General features: G+C 38.1%; 1 protein-coding gene across 4 annotated transcripts in view; it reads left to right on the plus strand.

Moving 5' to 3' along the window:
• Positions 1 to 17722, plus strand: part of USP44 (ubiquitin specific peptidase 44) — a 28939-nt gene that overhangs the window by 9136 nt on the left and 2081 nt on the right. For 3 of the 4 annotated variants that reach the window (XM_058568630.1, XM_058568632.1, XM_058568631.1), the window contains exons 2-5: positions 5801 to 7298; positions 11490 to 11685; positions 13631 to 13739; positions 17267 to 17472. In XM_058568630.1, coding sequence (XP_058424613.1) covers positions 5871 to 7298; positions 11490 to 11685; positions 13631 to 13739; positions 17267 to 17472 — 1939 coding nt within the window. In that variant the 5' untranslated portion in view covers positions 5801 to 5870. Of the gene's footprint in view, positions 1 to 3257; positions 3672 to 5800; positions 7299 to 11489; positions 11686 to 13630; positions 13740 to 17266; positions 17473 to 17722 lie in introns of those variants that run through there. The other variant, XM_058568633.1, reaches the window with a different exon arrangement.

Here is a 17722-nt window from a genome sequence, read left to right on the forward strand (position 1 = left end):
TGAGACTATGGGAAACAGAGGATTTTAAGTACAAGAGTTAAAAGGCTCAAAGCGAACTTGAAGATTAATTTGGCAGGATAGTTATGAAGGAGAGAGAGTCTGGATGATGGGAGACCACTTTGGAGGTTACTGCTATTCTTCAGGAATGATATAATAAAGTCCATAATGAGAACGATAGCTCTGGAAATGGAAAGGAATGAAGACTTGGGGAATGATAACCTTATATACACAGGTGACAAATTGAATGTCGGAGTGGAAAAGATGAGAAGGAGTCGTCAAAAAAACTTTAAAAGATTTCTAGCCTGGGTACTTGAATGATAAAACAGTATCTTTAATAAGAGAATACTGTAAAAGAAGCTAATTCTGTGAAGGTGGCAAGAGGTATAGGTAAGCTGAGTTTGAAGTGTGCCTGAGACTGGTTCAGAAAGGTTAGGATTAAGGATAAAGTCTTGGTGGTCAGCTATGTAGATCTGATCATTGAACCTCTGCTGGTAGGATGAGTTCCTTATGAGAAGAGATTTGAAGAGCCATTAAAATAGATCAGAAAAGTGTTGCTACATGCTTAAAGCCTGGATTGTATGTTGCAAAGGGCTATAATTTGAGTAAATGAAAATTAATTTCAGAGTCCTCACTGGGTGGTAAATATAAGCAGTTTTGTGCTGTTGAACTGTAACAAGTTAAATATTTTACCTGTGATCTACTTGATTTTTGTGTGTGATATAAACCTTTGACTAAAAATATCCCGTCTAATAAGATCTTATATTTTATTTCTCTTCTAGTCATCTTAGCTTTCTATTTTATAATTGCTTTAATGATATGCTAACTCTATATAAAATAATTAGTTTTCAACAAGTCAGATACAATTATTTTCTTAAACTTGAGGGATTTGCTGAAGAGAATTTAAAAATGAAAATGATGCTCAGAATATTTATAAATCTATCTGTCTTTAAAATAAAGATAGCATACTTGGTTTAAAAAAGCCATTTCATAGCTATTAATTGGAATTTCAAGTGTGAAACATTTTTTTAAATGTATGAGAAAATGATAGTATAATTTTAATCTATATATATATATAAATTTCATTCAAAACATCTTGATTATTTGTATGTTGCTATTATATATAGGTACAGGTACTATTTTATCAGAATCTACGTGGGGGATGCAAAAATGTTTTATTTTCTTTAAAATAAATATACTGGCAAAAATCACTTATCCACTTGGCTGGAGCCAAACAGAGTTAATATGTAGCTTCTCAGCAGTGGATTAGCAAATGAAAAGAAGTGCTCTGAACCCAGTAAAGGAAAATAGGAAGTGTCAAGAAAATACTCCCATCCCCCTTTCTTTTCCTCCAAGCTTTTAGATCTTTGTGTGATGAGGCCCCTTTGGGGATACCCTAGTAACTGTCTCTGAGCTTTGGCTCTAGGCAGCAGAGCAAACTGGATATCTCTGGTGGCGGCAGCCTGGCTCTCGAGCTCCTGCTTTCCTCCCTGCCCTTCCCTTGGTCGTCCACCCCCTACTGGTTTCTTTCATAAGTAGACAGGGTAAGTGGTCCCCCTACTCAAAAATATTAATCTCATGATCCGTCATTCCACCATTCTGGCTTCACTTCTTTGGATTTTTAAAAAGATTTTATCTTTGAGAGATCCCCTTTTAACATGCAAATACCCCTGGGAGAGGTCAGACCTTAGTTCTCAGCTAACATCTTAATTAACAGTTAGCACCTTAGTTGGGCTTAGTACACACTTGGCTGAGAAGAATGAACCCCTGGCTAAAAGTGATAAACTAGAAGGAAACTAGTATTTATAATAGTAATAATATTATTATTATTGGCAGCTAAGATTTGCTGAGGGCCATATTACCTTTTCTTGTTAGTACCATCAAGTTGATTCTGACGTCTAGCACCCCTGTGTCCAGCAGAGCAGAACCCTGCCCGGTCTTTTTGCGCCATGCTCTCACCTTCCGGCGCTGTATCAAACAATGCTCCCCTGCTATTCATAGCGTTTTCATGGCCAATTTTTTGGAAGTGGGTGGCCAGGTCCTTCTTCCTAGTCTATCTTAGTCTGGAAGTTCCACTGAAACCTGTCCACCATGGGTGACCCTGCTGGTATTTGAAATACCGGTGGCATAGCTTTCAGCATCACAGCAACACGCAGCCGCCACAGTATGACAACCAACAGATGGGTGGTGTGGTTCCCTGACCAGGAAACAAAACCAGGCTTCGGCAATGAGAGCGTGGAATCTTAACCACTAGACCATCAGCCATATTATTAAGTGACAGGAATTGTTCTAAGTTCTTTACAAAAATAAATTTCTCTAATTCCCTCAGCAACCCTATTGGTGTTATTACCACTGTTATTTTACAGATAAGAAAACTGAGGTATGTGGAGTATAAATAATTTGTCTAGGTCTCATAGTAAAATACAGCCAAGTCTTAAACTCAGGCATTTGGATTCCAGAATGTGCCCTCTATAACCATTTTGGTGTGATACCTCTCCCCTGCTATAATGCCTCTCAGAGATGACATCTTTTCACAATTTTGCATTGAATGGAATCATGCTGTTCAATTACGGGTCACTTCCTGTTGAAGGTCAGGGACCTTGCCATCATCTAAATAGATTTTTTGGTAACAAGTGCAATGAAATAGGCAAATGCCTTGTAACCAAGGGAATGTATTTGCAGAATATACATGAGAAGGGAGTAAAGAGGCTAGTGTATAATTTAGCATATACACAGCACTGTCTTTCCTACTTAAAACTTAATATACAAGTAACATGTTCATTACTTTTGGCAATTTGAAAATATGGATTAGTAAAATAGTTTGTAGTCCCCACTACTCAGAGATAACCCCAGAATAAATGTATATATTCTTTCTAGGTTTTTTTCTTTTGAGCTTTCTTTTCTGAATGTTGTGCAAGGTGTCAACTCATACAACCTCTAAAATTTTAGAATGAAATGATTTTCCTTGAGTGTAAATGAACGGCATTTCCCTCTTCATCTCTACAAGAAGTTGAACTAATAATTATTTTCTATGACTTGCCAGAAACAAATGTTTAATTAAATTATCTCTGTGTTCTTTATATGATCCTTTTTAAATAAAAAGAGATAGAAGAGAGCCCTAGATTCTTTTCTTAATCTCCATATTCAATCAGTTCTTTCAACCAATGTTTGTTCAGCACTAACCTACCTCTGTTCCAGTCTTTGCTTCAACGCTGCTACAGCTTTAATTTCCTTGTAATGTCTGGAGTAGTAGAGTCGCTTTTAATCACTCATCCCTCCTCTAGCCCTGCCATTCAGATCCCTCTGTAACCTAAATATCTGATCATGTCATTCTCCTCTACAGAGTTCTTCAGTGGCTTTTTATTGCCTGTAGGCTCAGGAAGCAGGCTTGGGGATGATTGGGGCAGGGAATTCTCCAGGTCCCAGTTACCAGTGAATGGGTCTAAAAGGGGAGTTGGGGATATGTGCAGGTTCCAGGTGGCCACATCGCCTTGCCTCTGCTGACTCCACATGGTGGGAGAGGGCCAGAGCAGGGGCCCCGTAAACTGTGGTCTGGGCCCTGGTTGTCTGGGTCTAAAGGCAGAGTATGCTGCTGCTGTGGAGAGAGTAAACTTTTGGTAGCAGCAAGGACAAAAGCTGATACACCATTCAGGAGCCCTACTGCAATAATCCAGGTGAGACTTGATTGTGGCTTGGACCAGGGTGGTGGAAGTAGAGATAATAAGTAGTCAGATTCTAGATATATTGTGAAGATAGAGCCAACCATTTTTCCTGAAGGATTGGTGTGGGAAGAGAAAAAAGGAGTCAAGGATGAGTCTAAGATTTTTAGCCTCAGTACCTAGAAAAATTTAGGATAATGGAGTATATTAATCACTGATATCTTAATTTTGCCATTAGCAACTATTGTTGAATGCTAGGAATTCTGATAAAACACTATATTTGGCCAGATTTTGGACCTCAGGAGATTTTGAGGGAAGAGAAGTAAACTTAAAATGTGTGCCTGAAAAATGTGTCCACAGGTGAGGGTTGGGACTGGTCAGTCTCAAGTCCATATTCTGGATACCCTATATCTAAAAGTTAAGAAAGGGGCGAGGGGGTTGGCTCTCTGATTGCTCAGAGATTTTACTAAAAAAAGGTGGGAAGGAACCAAAAATCAACTTTACCTTTGCAGTTTTCTTAGGGCCCTAGCGGTGGCACCTGCAAGTACCACTGAAAGTCATATTGTCTTGCTGCCCTAAAAAATTTAAAGCATTGATCATGCTACATATAATGTTCTGGGTGTTCTGTAGCTAGGTCCCCACCTATGACCTGAAATTTGTGTTCAGTTTTTGCTAAATCAATGAAGATAATGTTTTGTGATTCCTACTTTTTAAGTAGATTTCAGTTCACTAGTTTTAGGTACTTGTAGCAGAAATGTTCCTGACTTTAATAAAGGAACAAGTTTCTGGGTCAAACTCATATAGGTTTTATTTTATTATATTGGGGTTTTTTTTTTATCTGTGTATGTTTGTTTTTCAGAATAAGCTTATAATTTCAGATAATGCTTAGGTCTGCCAAAATGTAAAAGTTCATTATATTGCCACCACTTCATATTCTTCCTCTTTTCTCTTTATTTGCTTACACATCCTTGCACGTTCCTGAGAGTCTATTCAAACACAAAAGCATTTTCCCCTCCTGTCTGTCTCTCTCCCTGAGGCAAACTGTCAAGTCTATCAAGTCAGAGTATGTTATAGAGTCACGAATTAAAGGTCATTATTGGGCCGGCCCTGTGCCTTAGTGGTTAAGTGCGCATGCTCCACTGCTGGCGGCCCGGGATGGTTAAGTGCATGCGCTCCGCTGCTGGCGGCCCGGGTTCGGATCCTGGGCGTGCACTGACGCACCGCTTCTCTGGCCATGCTGAGGCCGCGTCCCACATGCAGCAACTAGAAGGGTGTGCAGCTATGACATACAACTATCTACTGGGGCTTTGGGGGAAAAAATAAATAAAAATTAAAAAAAAATAATAAAGGTCATTATTGATTTATTAATGGAAAGCCAAATTTAAAATGGTAATAATTAAGTAGAATATTTAATATAATTTATTTAAATAGAATAAAATATTAAGATTTGTTCTTTCTAGCTACCATTTATTGAGTGTTTACCTTGTGTCACATAAATATTTTATGTTATCTCAATTCTTCAACAATTCAATGAAGTTGGTATGATTTTTCCCCATTTTACAGATGAAGTTTAGAGAAGTTCAAATATTTGCTCAAATCAGACTTTTAACAGTATGCGGCAGAGGTAGAATTCAAACCTAAGTTTTTCTGCTTCAAAACCCATGCTCTTAACTATGATTATGCTTTAGTAATTCCACGTAGGGCTCTCAGAATGTACATATTAGTGAGATATATTTGGGTCTTGCCAGCCCCAATTTTTAAGAAAAGGAATGTAGTTTTGTAAACTGCCCTCAGACTATTGGGTAAAAAGAGGATGGATCTCATTCTAGTTCAGTGAAAAGTGGTCACTACCCATTTTTCACCAGTAGATGGTGGCAGAAAATAAAAAACAAAGTTTTTAAAGGAAAACCATCAGAGAAAGTAAAGTGAAGCATGTGTTCTTTCAGAGCGAGGTGGTTGAGAGATTAGAGAAGTCTAGAGCAGGGGAAAAGTAAGAACTGCCTGTGGTATTATGACAGGCAGCCCAGAAACTGGGAGTAGAGGGAGCAAATTTATAAAATTATTCTTGGAAAAATACTTTATAAAAAAGAAAAATATTGGCTTGTTGTTTTTATTTTATTAAAAATTGACATTGTTTTGCTTAGTTTTCAGATGCTTCAAGTGTTGTGAACAGAGACTTGTTCAGATTATGTGTTTCTCAGCTAGACTAAATAAATGTTAACAATGGATAAGTGCCAACACATTGGTCAGTTGCGGCTTGCTCAAGACCATTCCATCCTCAACCCTCAGAAATGGCATTGTGTGGACTGCAATACAACTGAGTCGATTTGGGCTTGCCTTAGCTGTTCCCATGTTGCCTGTGGAAGATATATTGAAGAACATGCTCTCAAGCACTTTCAAGAAAGCAGTCATCCTGTTGCATTGGAGGTGAATGAGATGTATGTGTTTTGTTACTTTTGTGATGATTATGTTCTTAATGATAATGCAACTGGAGACCTGAAGTTACTACGAAGTACATTAAGTGCAATCAAAAGTCAAAATTATCACTGCACCACTCGTAGTGGAAGGGTTTTACAGTCTATGGGTACAAGTGATGATTCTTATTTCATACATGATGCCACCCAATCTTTGCTTCAAAATGAAGATCAAATGTATACTGCCCTTTGGCACAGGAGAAGGATGCTAATGGGTAAAATCTTTCGAACTTGGTTTGAACAATCACCCATTGGAAGAAAAAGGCAAGAAGAACAATTTCGGGAAAAAATAGCAGCAAAAACAGAAGTGAAGAAAAGACGGCAAGAATTAGAGTATCAAGTTAAAGCAGAATTGGAAAATATGCCTCCAAGAAAGAGTTTACGTTTGCAAGGTCTAGCCCAGTCCACCACAGTAGAAATAGTTCCTGTTCAAGTACCACTACCACCCCCAGCCTCACCAGCAAAAGATAAAGTATTATCTACCTCAGAAGATGTAAGATTTAAAAAAGCCAGTGACTTCTCAGTTAAACGAAGGCCAATAGTGACTCCTGGTGTAACAGGGTTGAGAAATTTGGGAAATACTTGCTACATGAATTCTGTTCTTCAAGTGTTGAGTCATTTACTTATTTTTCGACAGTGTTTTTTAAAACTTGATCTGAACCGATGGCTGGCTGTGACAGCTAGTGATAAGACAAGATCATCTTATAAGCATCCACCAGTCAAAGATACAGTATATCAAATGAATGAATACCAAGAAAAAGATACAGGATCTTTTCGCTCTAGACATCCAAGTTTATCATCAGGACTAAGCGGTGGAGCATCAAAGAGTAGAAAGATGGAACTTATTCAGCCACGGGAGCCAAGTTCCCAATACATTTCTCTCTGTCATGAATTGCATATTTTGTTCCAAGTCATGTGGTCTGGAAAGTGGGCCTTGGTCTCACCATTTGCTATGCTACACTCAGTGTGGAGACTAATTCCTGCTTTTCGTGGTTATGCCCAACAAGATGCTCAGGAATTTCTTTGTGAACTTTTGGATAAAATACAACATGAACTAGAGACAACTGGTACCAGGTTACCAGCTCTCATCCCCACTTCTCAAAGGAAACTTATCAAACAGGTTCTGAATGTTGTTAATAACATTTTTCATGGACAACTTCTTAGTCAGGTATGGATTTTTTTAAATCTTATTTTCATCTTGGGGAATTCATAAAGTGAAGCCTAAAAAATGCGTATTCTTTCTATATCTAGTGTGTTAGAGCTAGTACTATTTTCAGATCAAAATAGATCGCTTTTACGAATATGTATAGAGAAGTCTGCTCACTCATTTACAATTGTTTCCTTCTGGAATCATTGGAAGTAGTTTTACCTCCATGGTATCAAACCTTTTTTTGTGAGAAGAGGGAATCATAAAACAGAACTTCTTAGGTTAATATTAGAGTCATTCTCTGAGAGATTGAGAAGAGGAGGGTTTAATCCCACAGGAAACAGATCTGAAGATTCTGCTATACTAGGAATGGATTTGGTACACACTTGAGTAATTTCAGGGACCAAGGAGAAGCCCTGGAGGACTTCCTGTAAAACCAAGGGGGGCAAGGTCTGAAGGCTTTAACAAGTAGGTAGGAAAATTTTAAAGTAAATAAATGTAATTTCATCTAGAATAATCCAAATGGTTTTCCTTTATGTTAATTACAGCTGCAAAAGTTTCCCTTGGGGAAAGGAATCACAAAATCAGAATCTTCCTTCTAATTAACAGTTCTCTAAAAGGAGTGGACTTGTTGGTAGACTGTTACTAGACATAAGGCTCTCTACTTTTCCATAGCATAGAGCTTTAAAAAAAAAAATATATATATATATATATTTTTTTTTTTTTTTGCTGAAGATTTGTCCTGAGCTAATATCCGTTGCCAGTCTTCCTCTTTTTTTTAACTTGAGGAAGATTAGTCCTCAGCTAACATCTGTGCCAGTCTTGCTCTATTTCGTATGTGGATCCCCACCACAACATGGCTTGATGTGTGGTGTAGGTCTGCACCTGGGATCTGAACCTGCAAACCTGGGCCGCTGAAGCGGAGCATGTGGAACTTTAACCACTCTGCCATGGGGCCAGCCCCCGAATTTTTTTTAACTTAGGCAATTGGGCTGTTAGGTCATTTCCTTACCCCTGCACACCTGCCTCTGTTCCTCAGTTCAACTTTCATAGTAATGATATCATCATTTTTATAGCATACTTTTTAGGAATGTAGTTTAACTATTTCGAATGTAATTCTTCTTAGGAAATATCTTTGAAGTTTATTTCACTTATTGTTTCAGAAATGTAAAGATTCTAAATTGTGCCAATTAGCAAATAAGAGTTTGTGCTTCTTGTGTTACAGGCAATTTTATTTTTCCATCATCTTTCTCTATCATTTCTAACTTTTTTTGTGTATGTGTGAGGAAGATCAGCCCTGAGCTAACATCCAATGCCAATCCTCCTCTTTTTGCTGAGGAAGACTGGCCCTGGGCTAACATCCGTGCCCATCTTCCTCTACTTTATATGGGACACTGCCACAGCATGGCTTGACAAGCGATGCATCGGTCTGCGCCTGGGATCCGAACCTGCGAACCCCGGGCCCACCAGAAGGGGAGTGTGCAAACTTAACCGCTAGGCCACCAGGCCAGCCCCTATCATTTCTAACTTTTTATGCAAAAGTTTAAAATACACTATTATAAATAAAAGTAATATATAGTTGTAGAAAACCTACATGATACAATAAATCTATGCATAAGAACAGAAAAATCATCCCCTAATCCCATAACACCCCCCACACACAACAAACTAATATTTTGGTATATCTCCTTCCAATTTTTTTTCTTCTGCACATTTATACATATTTTTCCCCCTAATTGTGTGGTCATGTTGAATTACCTGCTGTTTTGGGTTTTTTTTGTTTTTTTTTTTGTTTTTTTTTTTTTTTTGGTGAGGAAGATCGGCCCTGAGCTAACATCTACCAATGCTCCTCTTTTTGCTGAGGAAGACTGGCTCTGGGCTAACATCCATGCCCATCTTCTCTACTTTATATGGGACGCCGCCACAGCATGTCCCGACAAGCGGCGCGTCAGTGCGCGCCTGGGATCCGAACCGGCCAACCCCAGGCCGCCACAGCGGAGAGCACACACTTAACCGCTTGTGCCACCTGGCCGGCCCCTGAATTACCTGCTTTTTAAAATATTTTCATTTAACAATGTAAAGATTTTTCATAGTCATTAAAATGTTTGATCATTCTTTTCACACTGTTTTAATGTCTATCATATGTATATACCATAATATTTAACCATTCTCCTATTGTCAACTTTTAAAGTACTTCCAGTTTTTCCATTATTATAATATTATGATCAATTAATACATTTTTTGTAGTGATTTCCTTAATATAGAGTCCTAGAAGTAGAATTACTTTGTCAAAGGGTAGGACTTTTAATACTTGGTTACAAATTTCTTTACGGAAAGTTACCATTTTATATTTCAAATGGTGTGCGAGTGGCTATGTGCTTGTTTTTTCCTTTTTGGATGAATTTTGAAATTAATAAAAATTGTTAGACCAGCTTTTTGCTTTCTTCCTTTTAAACATGTAATAAACTCTTAAGAAACTGGTCATCTCAGGAGATTAGGATGGTTGGTTGCTGGAATGGCTTTTTTTTTAATTCAAGAAACTGTTCTCAAAAGGTAAAACCCTGGCCCTAGTGAGTTCCCAGACTAAATGCCAGGAGTATTCTTTTTTGCTTTGTGGCTATTTGTTAAATCTAAAATCTACTATAGAACTGGCTTCCTTTTTTTGTGTGTGTGTGAGGAAGATCAGCCCTGAGCTAACATCTGTCGCCAATCCTCCTCTTTTTTACTGAGGAAGACTGGCCCTGGGCTAACATCCGTACCCATCTTCCTCCATTTTATATGGGACGCCGCCACAGCATTGCTTGACAGGCAGTGTATTGGTGCACGCCCGGGATCTGAACCCCAGGCTGCTGCAGCGGAGTGCGCACACTTAACTGCTGCACCACCAGGCTTCTTTATTTTGTTGCCTGTGTACGAATGTAGCTCATGTGAAAGAGCTTAGTAATATATCATATCATGTGTGGATTATTGTATCTATCAAGTCTGGCTTCGATTATGTGCAGTGTCTGTCGGCATTAAATCCTGCTGAATTTTTCACTGAAGTTATTATTCTTTCCCTTTACAGTTACTATATTTCCTATGTAAGTTGTTAGAACTGTCCCATATTCTTTGTGGTATATATATATATTTTTTTTTTTTTGGTGAGGGAGATTAGCCCTGAGCTGACATCTGTTGCCAATCCTCCTCTTTTTGCTGAGGAAGACTGGCCCTGGGCTAACATCCGTGCCCATCCTCCTCTACCTTATATGTGGGACGCCTGCCACAGCATGGCTTGATGAGTGGCGTGCAGGTCCACGCCTGGGATCCCAACCTGCAAACCTCAGCCCGCCGAAGCAGAGCACGCAAACTTAACCATTACGCCACTGGGCCAGCCCCTGTGGTTCCTGTATTTTGACGAGAATTTTAATGTAGTGATGTTAGCTTTAGGTGGGAGTATAACATCATTATTTATATGTATTGTCTTTTGCAATTATCAGTTGGTAGGGCTTTAAAATCTGTATATATTAATATACTATATATAAAAATATACTAAGAGAATTTTATTTGTATTATGGTTAAGAGTTTATAGGGATTAGGGGAGAGAAAATCAGTGAAAGATGGGCAAGGGAAAATGGCAAAGAACCTCAAGTCTAAGCACATTAAATTAAATGCATATACATATATATCACATATATGTGTGTGTCTGTACACACACACATAATGTATATCTAGTTAAATGAGTCCACAGTCTGATTTTGTTTGTTTGTTTTGCTGAGGAAGATTCACCCTGAGCTAACATCTGCTGCCAATCTTCCTCTTTTTGTATGTGAGCCACTACCACAGCACAGCCACTGACAGACAAGTGGGGTAGGTCTGCGCCCAGGAACCGAACCCGGGCCACCAAAGACGAGCACGCTGAACTTAACCACTAGTTCACCGGGGCTGGCCCCACAGTTTGGTTTTTTACCTAAATTCAGATTTGACTAATGCCCTTGGAGCTTTTTGAATGCCTAGTAGTTAAAGCCCACCAATGCGTAATTAATGATAGTCTTTTGGAAGGAAAAATTATAATAATAAAAAAAAAACCTGAAAATAATATAAAGCAGATTATTCAGAATTCTGATGGTGTGTTTTCAGAAGAAAAGCTTATTTATGGGCAGTGACCTCTAGTGAAAGGAGTAAATGTTTTTATAAGAGGATTGTAATCTGCGAAACTAAAATTTTTATTTGCAGGTTACATGTCTTGCATGTGACAACAAATCAAATACCATAGAACCTTTCTGGGACTTGTCACTGGAATTTCCAGCAAGATACCAGTGCAGTGGAAAAGATACTGCTTCTCAGCCATGTCTGGTTACTGAAATGTTGGCCAAATTCACAGAAACTGAATCTTTAGAAGGAAAAATCTACATGTGTGATCATTGTAACTGTAAGTAGAGACTGTAGATTCTCTTTGCTTTTCTAAGATTAGCAAAGAGAAACACAAATGAGAGGAAACTAGAAGAAATTCCTTAAGTAGCAGTTATGGAAATAAACTGTTAATTCATCTAAAGAAATTGCGCTAGATATTTCTGCTTTATAACTGGCATTTGTGAACTGTGTGTTTGTTTTGCTTTATTGATGACATTAAAAATTTTTTTGATCCTGTAGTTAATTGTGGAGAGAGGATTCATAAAATAAGAAATTTAAATTTAATACATTAGACAGAATAAAGTAGCAAAAGGGAATAGTAAAAGGCAAGCCTGTTATTTAGTACTGAATGAAATGTTTGCTTTATGAATCTTTTTGCTACGTATCAAAACATTGATAGATAGATAACATGTGTGTGTGTATACATACCTGTATAATAGGAAATAATATATAGCTGGACTGCTGCTGTGGAGATTGGCTTCATAAAAACAAAGATTTATTCAGAAACTGACTGTCTTCTATATTCGTCATTGTTCTAGTTGCTATGGATAGAGGTAAGACACTTTTAAGGTGCTCACATACCTAATGGAGGAAACAGACAATTAAGATCTACTATGATAAGCTTTCTAATAGAGGTGAGCACAGGAACCCAACAGCCATTTCAATTAAAGAGACGCATCATCCTCCAGGAAAATGGTATATAAAACCACGTCAGATCTGTGTGTCTTTATCTGGTATCTCTATCTCCTCTATCAATGTGTACATGGCATTTTAGTGTTTATACTATATATTTTCAGGTATTCTTTCTAATTTCCAGGTCTGAAAAAATGATTTTAGGGCTTTAGATACCAAACTTCTAAAGTAATATATAAGAAACATTGGATGTTCCAGCATTGAAAAAATGTCATCAATTGATAGTTTTCTAGAATGACTTATACTAACATTGTTTTCTGAGTGCTGTCTAATATGAACTCTGTTATAAGGAGTTATACAAAGGCAAATATAAGTCAAGGAGTTTACATCCCTTGTCTAGCTACACTTGGACCATATATTCTGAGACAATCCAAAGGAAGGTCAGGACATTCAGTAGCAGCCAGGTAACCTGGATCTCACTCACAGGCACAGACCTGGAGGAAAGGTTTCTGGAGGCAAATGGAGATGGCTTAAAGGACAGCCTCATGGTGGACTGATTCCACCTCCTACATGAGAAGCAGCTGCTACTATGGCTGAAGTCGGAGTTGGTGTACAAGTTGAAGGACAGCTCCTGGACATCAAGAGCAAATTTTGCTAGCCAATGGCTCAGCCAGAAGCTGCATGGCTCAGCCAGAAGCTGCAGGACACAGTCCATAGGTGGACCTCAAGGGGAACAGAGGGGATAACAAAAAGAATCCAAAGTTCCACTTGTTGAAGAACTGGTGCTAAATTAGCAAAAGCAAGACACTGAGGGAGTCCTCAGATACAGAGCTAGTAAAGGCCTGCTTTCTCAGGCCTTGGCCAGGGCTGGGGTGGATCCCCAGGAAGGGGGTTGCTCTGGGCAATAAGGATCCGTGCCCCTGGGGATCCCAATGACCCCCAATGAATAAACTGACCATGAAACTTGTTTTAATTAAGAGTTTGGCAAGAGTATATTAAAGTATGTTTAGGGAGAGTTTTAACTTTTCCTATTAATTGGCATAGCCAAATCCACTTTTAAATATTATAGCACTATATCATTCTGTTGCTTTATTTGCAGGATTATATTAAATCACGTACCTATTCGTTTACGTCTGTCTACCTTAACTAGCTCATAAGTTTTTTTTTTTTATTGTGTAATTTTAAGTTTCTTGAGGGCAAGGCCATGTTATCTCTAGCACAACACAATGCCTCTAACACAGTAGATGTTTAATTGATAAGATATGTTTGAATTAGTTTAATCAGCTTTTCCTTCTATCCTTAAATTTGATTCTCATTCTTTGATATCACAGCAAAGCGTAGAAGGTTTTCCTCAAAAGCAGTTGTACTCACAGAAGCCCAAAAGCAGCTTATGATTTGCCACCTACCTCAGGTTCTCAGACTACATCTCAAACGATTCAGGTTAGTAGTCGTATCGTAGTATTACCAGTTGCCTACCAGCTATACACTTCTAACTTGATCATTCCTTCTGTTTAAAGTGCTTCAAAACTTAATACACATGATGAATTAAATTTTAGTACTATCTACTTGGCTAGTAGATGACTTACATCTACTTTTTTTTTTTTAATTCTGTCATCTCTAGCCTTGACCAGTAGACAGGATATTCAATAACTGACCTGATTAGCTTCCCTTGTAGAATGTGTTGCTGATCAGCAGACCCCTCACATTTTGGTCCACTAGGTAATATTATTCTCCTTGTAAGTTTCTGCTTATAGTGTTTAATATTCAGCCTATTTTAGGTGTAAAATTTTTAAATTTAATCTATAAATTAAGAGTATTTGGACCAATTGTTTCATCCTTGGAAAATACTGAACAAAAGTATAACAGCTCAATTCAAAGCAGTTAAAAAAAAAACTAGTCTTCAGAAATATATTTAGTCAGGTGAATTAGTTGGCAAATCTATTGGTTAATCAAAGCATATGGTTTCATACCTTGCAATAACCATGTTAACCTTAGAGCTTATCCTTCTCTTAAGGAGTGAGAGGTTAGTTTATATGCTATGATTTTAAAACTATTGAGACCATGTTTCTCATACATATTAGTTGTTGCTGGTTTAGTTTTTGTTTTTAGTAATTAAAGGAATTCATGTTTATAAAAAATTCAAACAATACAGAAGCTAAAGTAAAGTACCTCTTTCCTCTTAGCCCTATTTCCCAGAGATAATCACTGTTAACCTTAGTCAGTGATTTTCAGTGATTTATTGAAGCTGTTAAAGGTACAGTTAGCAAATAATCATGTGAGTGCTTTTTAATGCAAGATGTTGTTCTATATTCTTTGGGAATATAAGGTAGGATCCTTTTCTCAAGATTAGTCAGGCATGTACAGAAGTAATGGTGAAGTAGAAATACTAAGTATCACAAACTATATACACACTGATTTATCAGAGACTTCAAGGAGGGAGTTAGCTGATGTCTACACATTCCAAAGGGCTCTCTAATGGCCTAGGGGGTTTTATATCATTCAAGTCTCAGTTCATGTCATTTCCTTAGAGAGGACTTCCCTGACCATCCTATTTAAAATTAAAAGTAGCACCCCCCAACTCTCAGTATCGCATTACCCTATTTTTGCTTAATGACAAAAAACGTTATCTGTCATTAGTAGTTTACTTATTTCTCTCTCCCTGCCAGTGGAACAGAAGCTCAATAATGTCAGGGATATTGTCTTTTTCATTCCTGTATCCCAAGGCCCAGAACCAAGCTCCACACATAGTAGATGCCCAAAAATATTTATTAAGTGAATGAATGGGGTATACAGAAGGAGAAGCACTTTAGCCCAAGGGAGCAACATGAACAAAGGTATGCAGGAAGGAACAGGGAAGGGTGTACAACAAAAAGTTTAGTAAAAAGTCAGGTGAGACCTGCCATTGTATATAAAATCAAGAGGAATGAAAACAGAAAGATTAGTTACGAGGTTAATATAGTATTCCAGGGTCAGGTAAGCCTGGAGAGGTGAGAACATGTATGAGATTCTGTAAAGATAGAATTGAAAGAACTTAAATTTTTGTTACTTAATTGGCTACTATAAACTGTTTAAGAACCTCCTGTTCTTCAAAATTCCTACTTTAATCTGGCATTTGAAGCTCTCCTTAATTTAAACCTATTTGACTCTATTCCTTTCCATCTTCTGCCCAAAATATATATATATATTTTTTTTTTGCTGTTTTCATTTATATTTTTGTCCTCAGTGGATTATTATTTTTTTTATTGATGTTTTAATGGTTTCTAACATTGTGAAATTTTGGGTTGTACATTTTTGTTTGTCCATCACCATATATATGACTCCCTTCACCCCTTGTGCCCCCCCCACCCCCCACCCCCACTGCCCCTGTCCAGTTTTCTCTGTCCATGTGTTGGTTTATATTCCACATATGAGTGAGATCATACAGTTTGTCTTTCTCTTGCCCAAAATATTTTTGACTGTTCATGCCTTATTTATTTCTGATTCAGAGACTTTGTTTATACTGCCTTTACCACCACATTTATCTTTCTCCCTTTTCTTCATCTATTCAAAGAGTACTATTGTGTTTGCCAGTGTATAAAATATATAGGGTATATAAAAGATAAAAGGGAGAATGGGAAGGGACACATAGGAACCTCTGAAGAAGCATAAGAAATGGAACATTTAGAAGCTCCCTGTGTGTGCTTCCCAGTCCTATTCCATTCCCCTCTCCTCAGAAGTAAACCACTGTCAAGTTTGGATATAGTGTTATAGTTTATGCATTTATGGAGAAGAATGGGGATATGACTTCTAGTCCAGCAGATAATATAATTTGTAAGTCTCACCTTTAGTTACATGCCATTTTACATTGTACTAATAAACATTTTTTTTTTTTTTGAGGAAGATCGGCCCTGAGCTAACATCTGCCAATCCTCCTCTATTTGCTGAGGAAGACAGGCCCTGGGCTAACATCCATGCCCATCTTCCTCCACTTTATATGAGACACCGCCACAGCATGGCTTGACAAGTGGTGTGTCGGTGCGTGCCCGGGATCTGAACCGGCGAACCCCGGGCCACCGCAGCGGAGCGCGCGCACCCAACCGCTTGCACCACCGGGCTGGCCCTAAACATTTTTACATTTATTTTTTTCCTTCATAAAACCTGTGTATATTCCTTTCTCCCTTCTCTACCTGGTGTTGTTTTTCTTAACCTCATGGTTTAGTACTTTAATACTATCATATTTTCATCCATGTCTGTCTGTTGTCTCTGCTCCACACCACCCCAAATTGGAGTATAATCTCTTGAAAGAACTACCATATATTACATTATTTTTCCCCCATAGCACCAGCTTATACTATGTGTATGATAAAAACATTGCTTGCCATGCTTAGATCCAGTACTGGGAAGCATGACCAACAGATTGAGAAAATGGCAGTACAGGGGCATTATTTGAGTTTGGTCACTAAGTTGTTGTGCTGACTTACACACAGGGAAGGGTCACAGTTCCTATTTTTTCTTAGTCTGAAGAGCTCTGAGGAATTAGAGGTAGCCTATTTTGTTCTGCTTTTTCTCCACATCTGGCCAAGAAAAGTCCAGATATGTCTCCCAAGAACAAATTCTAGCTTCTGGGACACCCCCCCTTATGCTATGACAAGACAATAAAGAATTGAAAACCCTTGAATTGATGTTAGGAGGGGGAAAATGTCATATGCCATAATTTCCTTTTCTGAAAGTTAATTTTCTTCCTATATTATCATCTAACTATAGAAGGCAAATATTTACTTTAAAATCTGACTGGACCTGTTTGGTAAATAAGCCTAAATTCCTCCATTTGTAGCCAATTTCAGCATTGAAAGGCTTTTATATTTACATTATGTTTTATAGATGATACTTTGTATTCTATACCCTCTGAGGCCTTCTATTATTCTGACTGTCTGAACTGGTTATTTTCCCTTGATTTTGTTGATAATTTTACCCTGGTTTGTTCACAGGTGGTCAGGACGTAACCACCGAGAGAAGATTGGTGTTCATGTTGGCTTTGAAGAAATCTTAAACATGGAGCCCTATTGCTGCAGGGAGTCCCTGAAATCCCTCAGACCAGAATGTTTTATCTATGACCTGTCTGCTGTAGTAATGCACCATGGGAAAGGATTTGGCTCAGGACACTACACTGCCTACTGCTATAATTCTGAAGGAGGTATAGACGGGAAAAAGTATTTTATCTTGGATTAGACTTGGAGTTCAGGCTTGAGCGGTGTGGCCACTAAATCATCTTAATAAGCAAAGCCACTTGTCCTCTTGTTTTCTTTTAAGAAGAATGGTTCTGCAGTATTGTTGATTCTGAGGGTTTGTGCAGAAAATGGGATATTTTATTTTCTGTGGGATTGCAGTAGTTTTGACTTTTAAGAGCTGTAAGGATAGGACAGGATAATGAGGATGGTCTTGTT

Source organism: Diceros bicornis, chromosome 25 (assembly GCF_020826845.1).
Source record: "Diceros bicornis minor isolate mBicDic1 chromosome 25, mDicBic1.mat.cur, whole genome shotgun sequence".
Classification (NCBI taxonomy): Eukaryota; Metazoa; Chordata; class Mammalia; order Perissodactyla; family Rhinocerotidae; genus Diceros; species Diceros bicornis.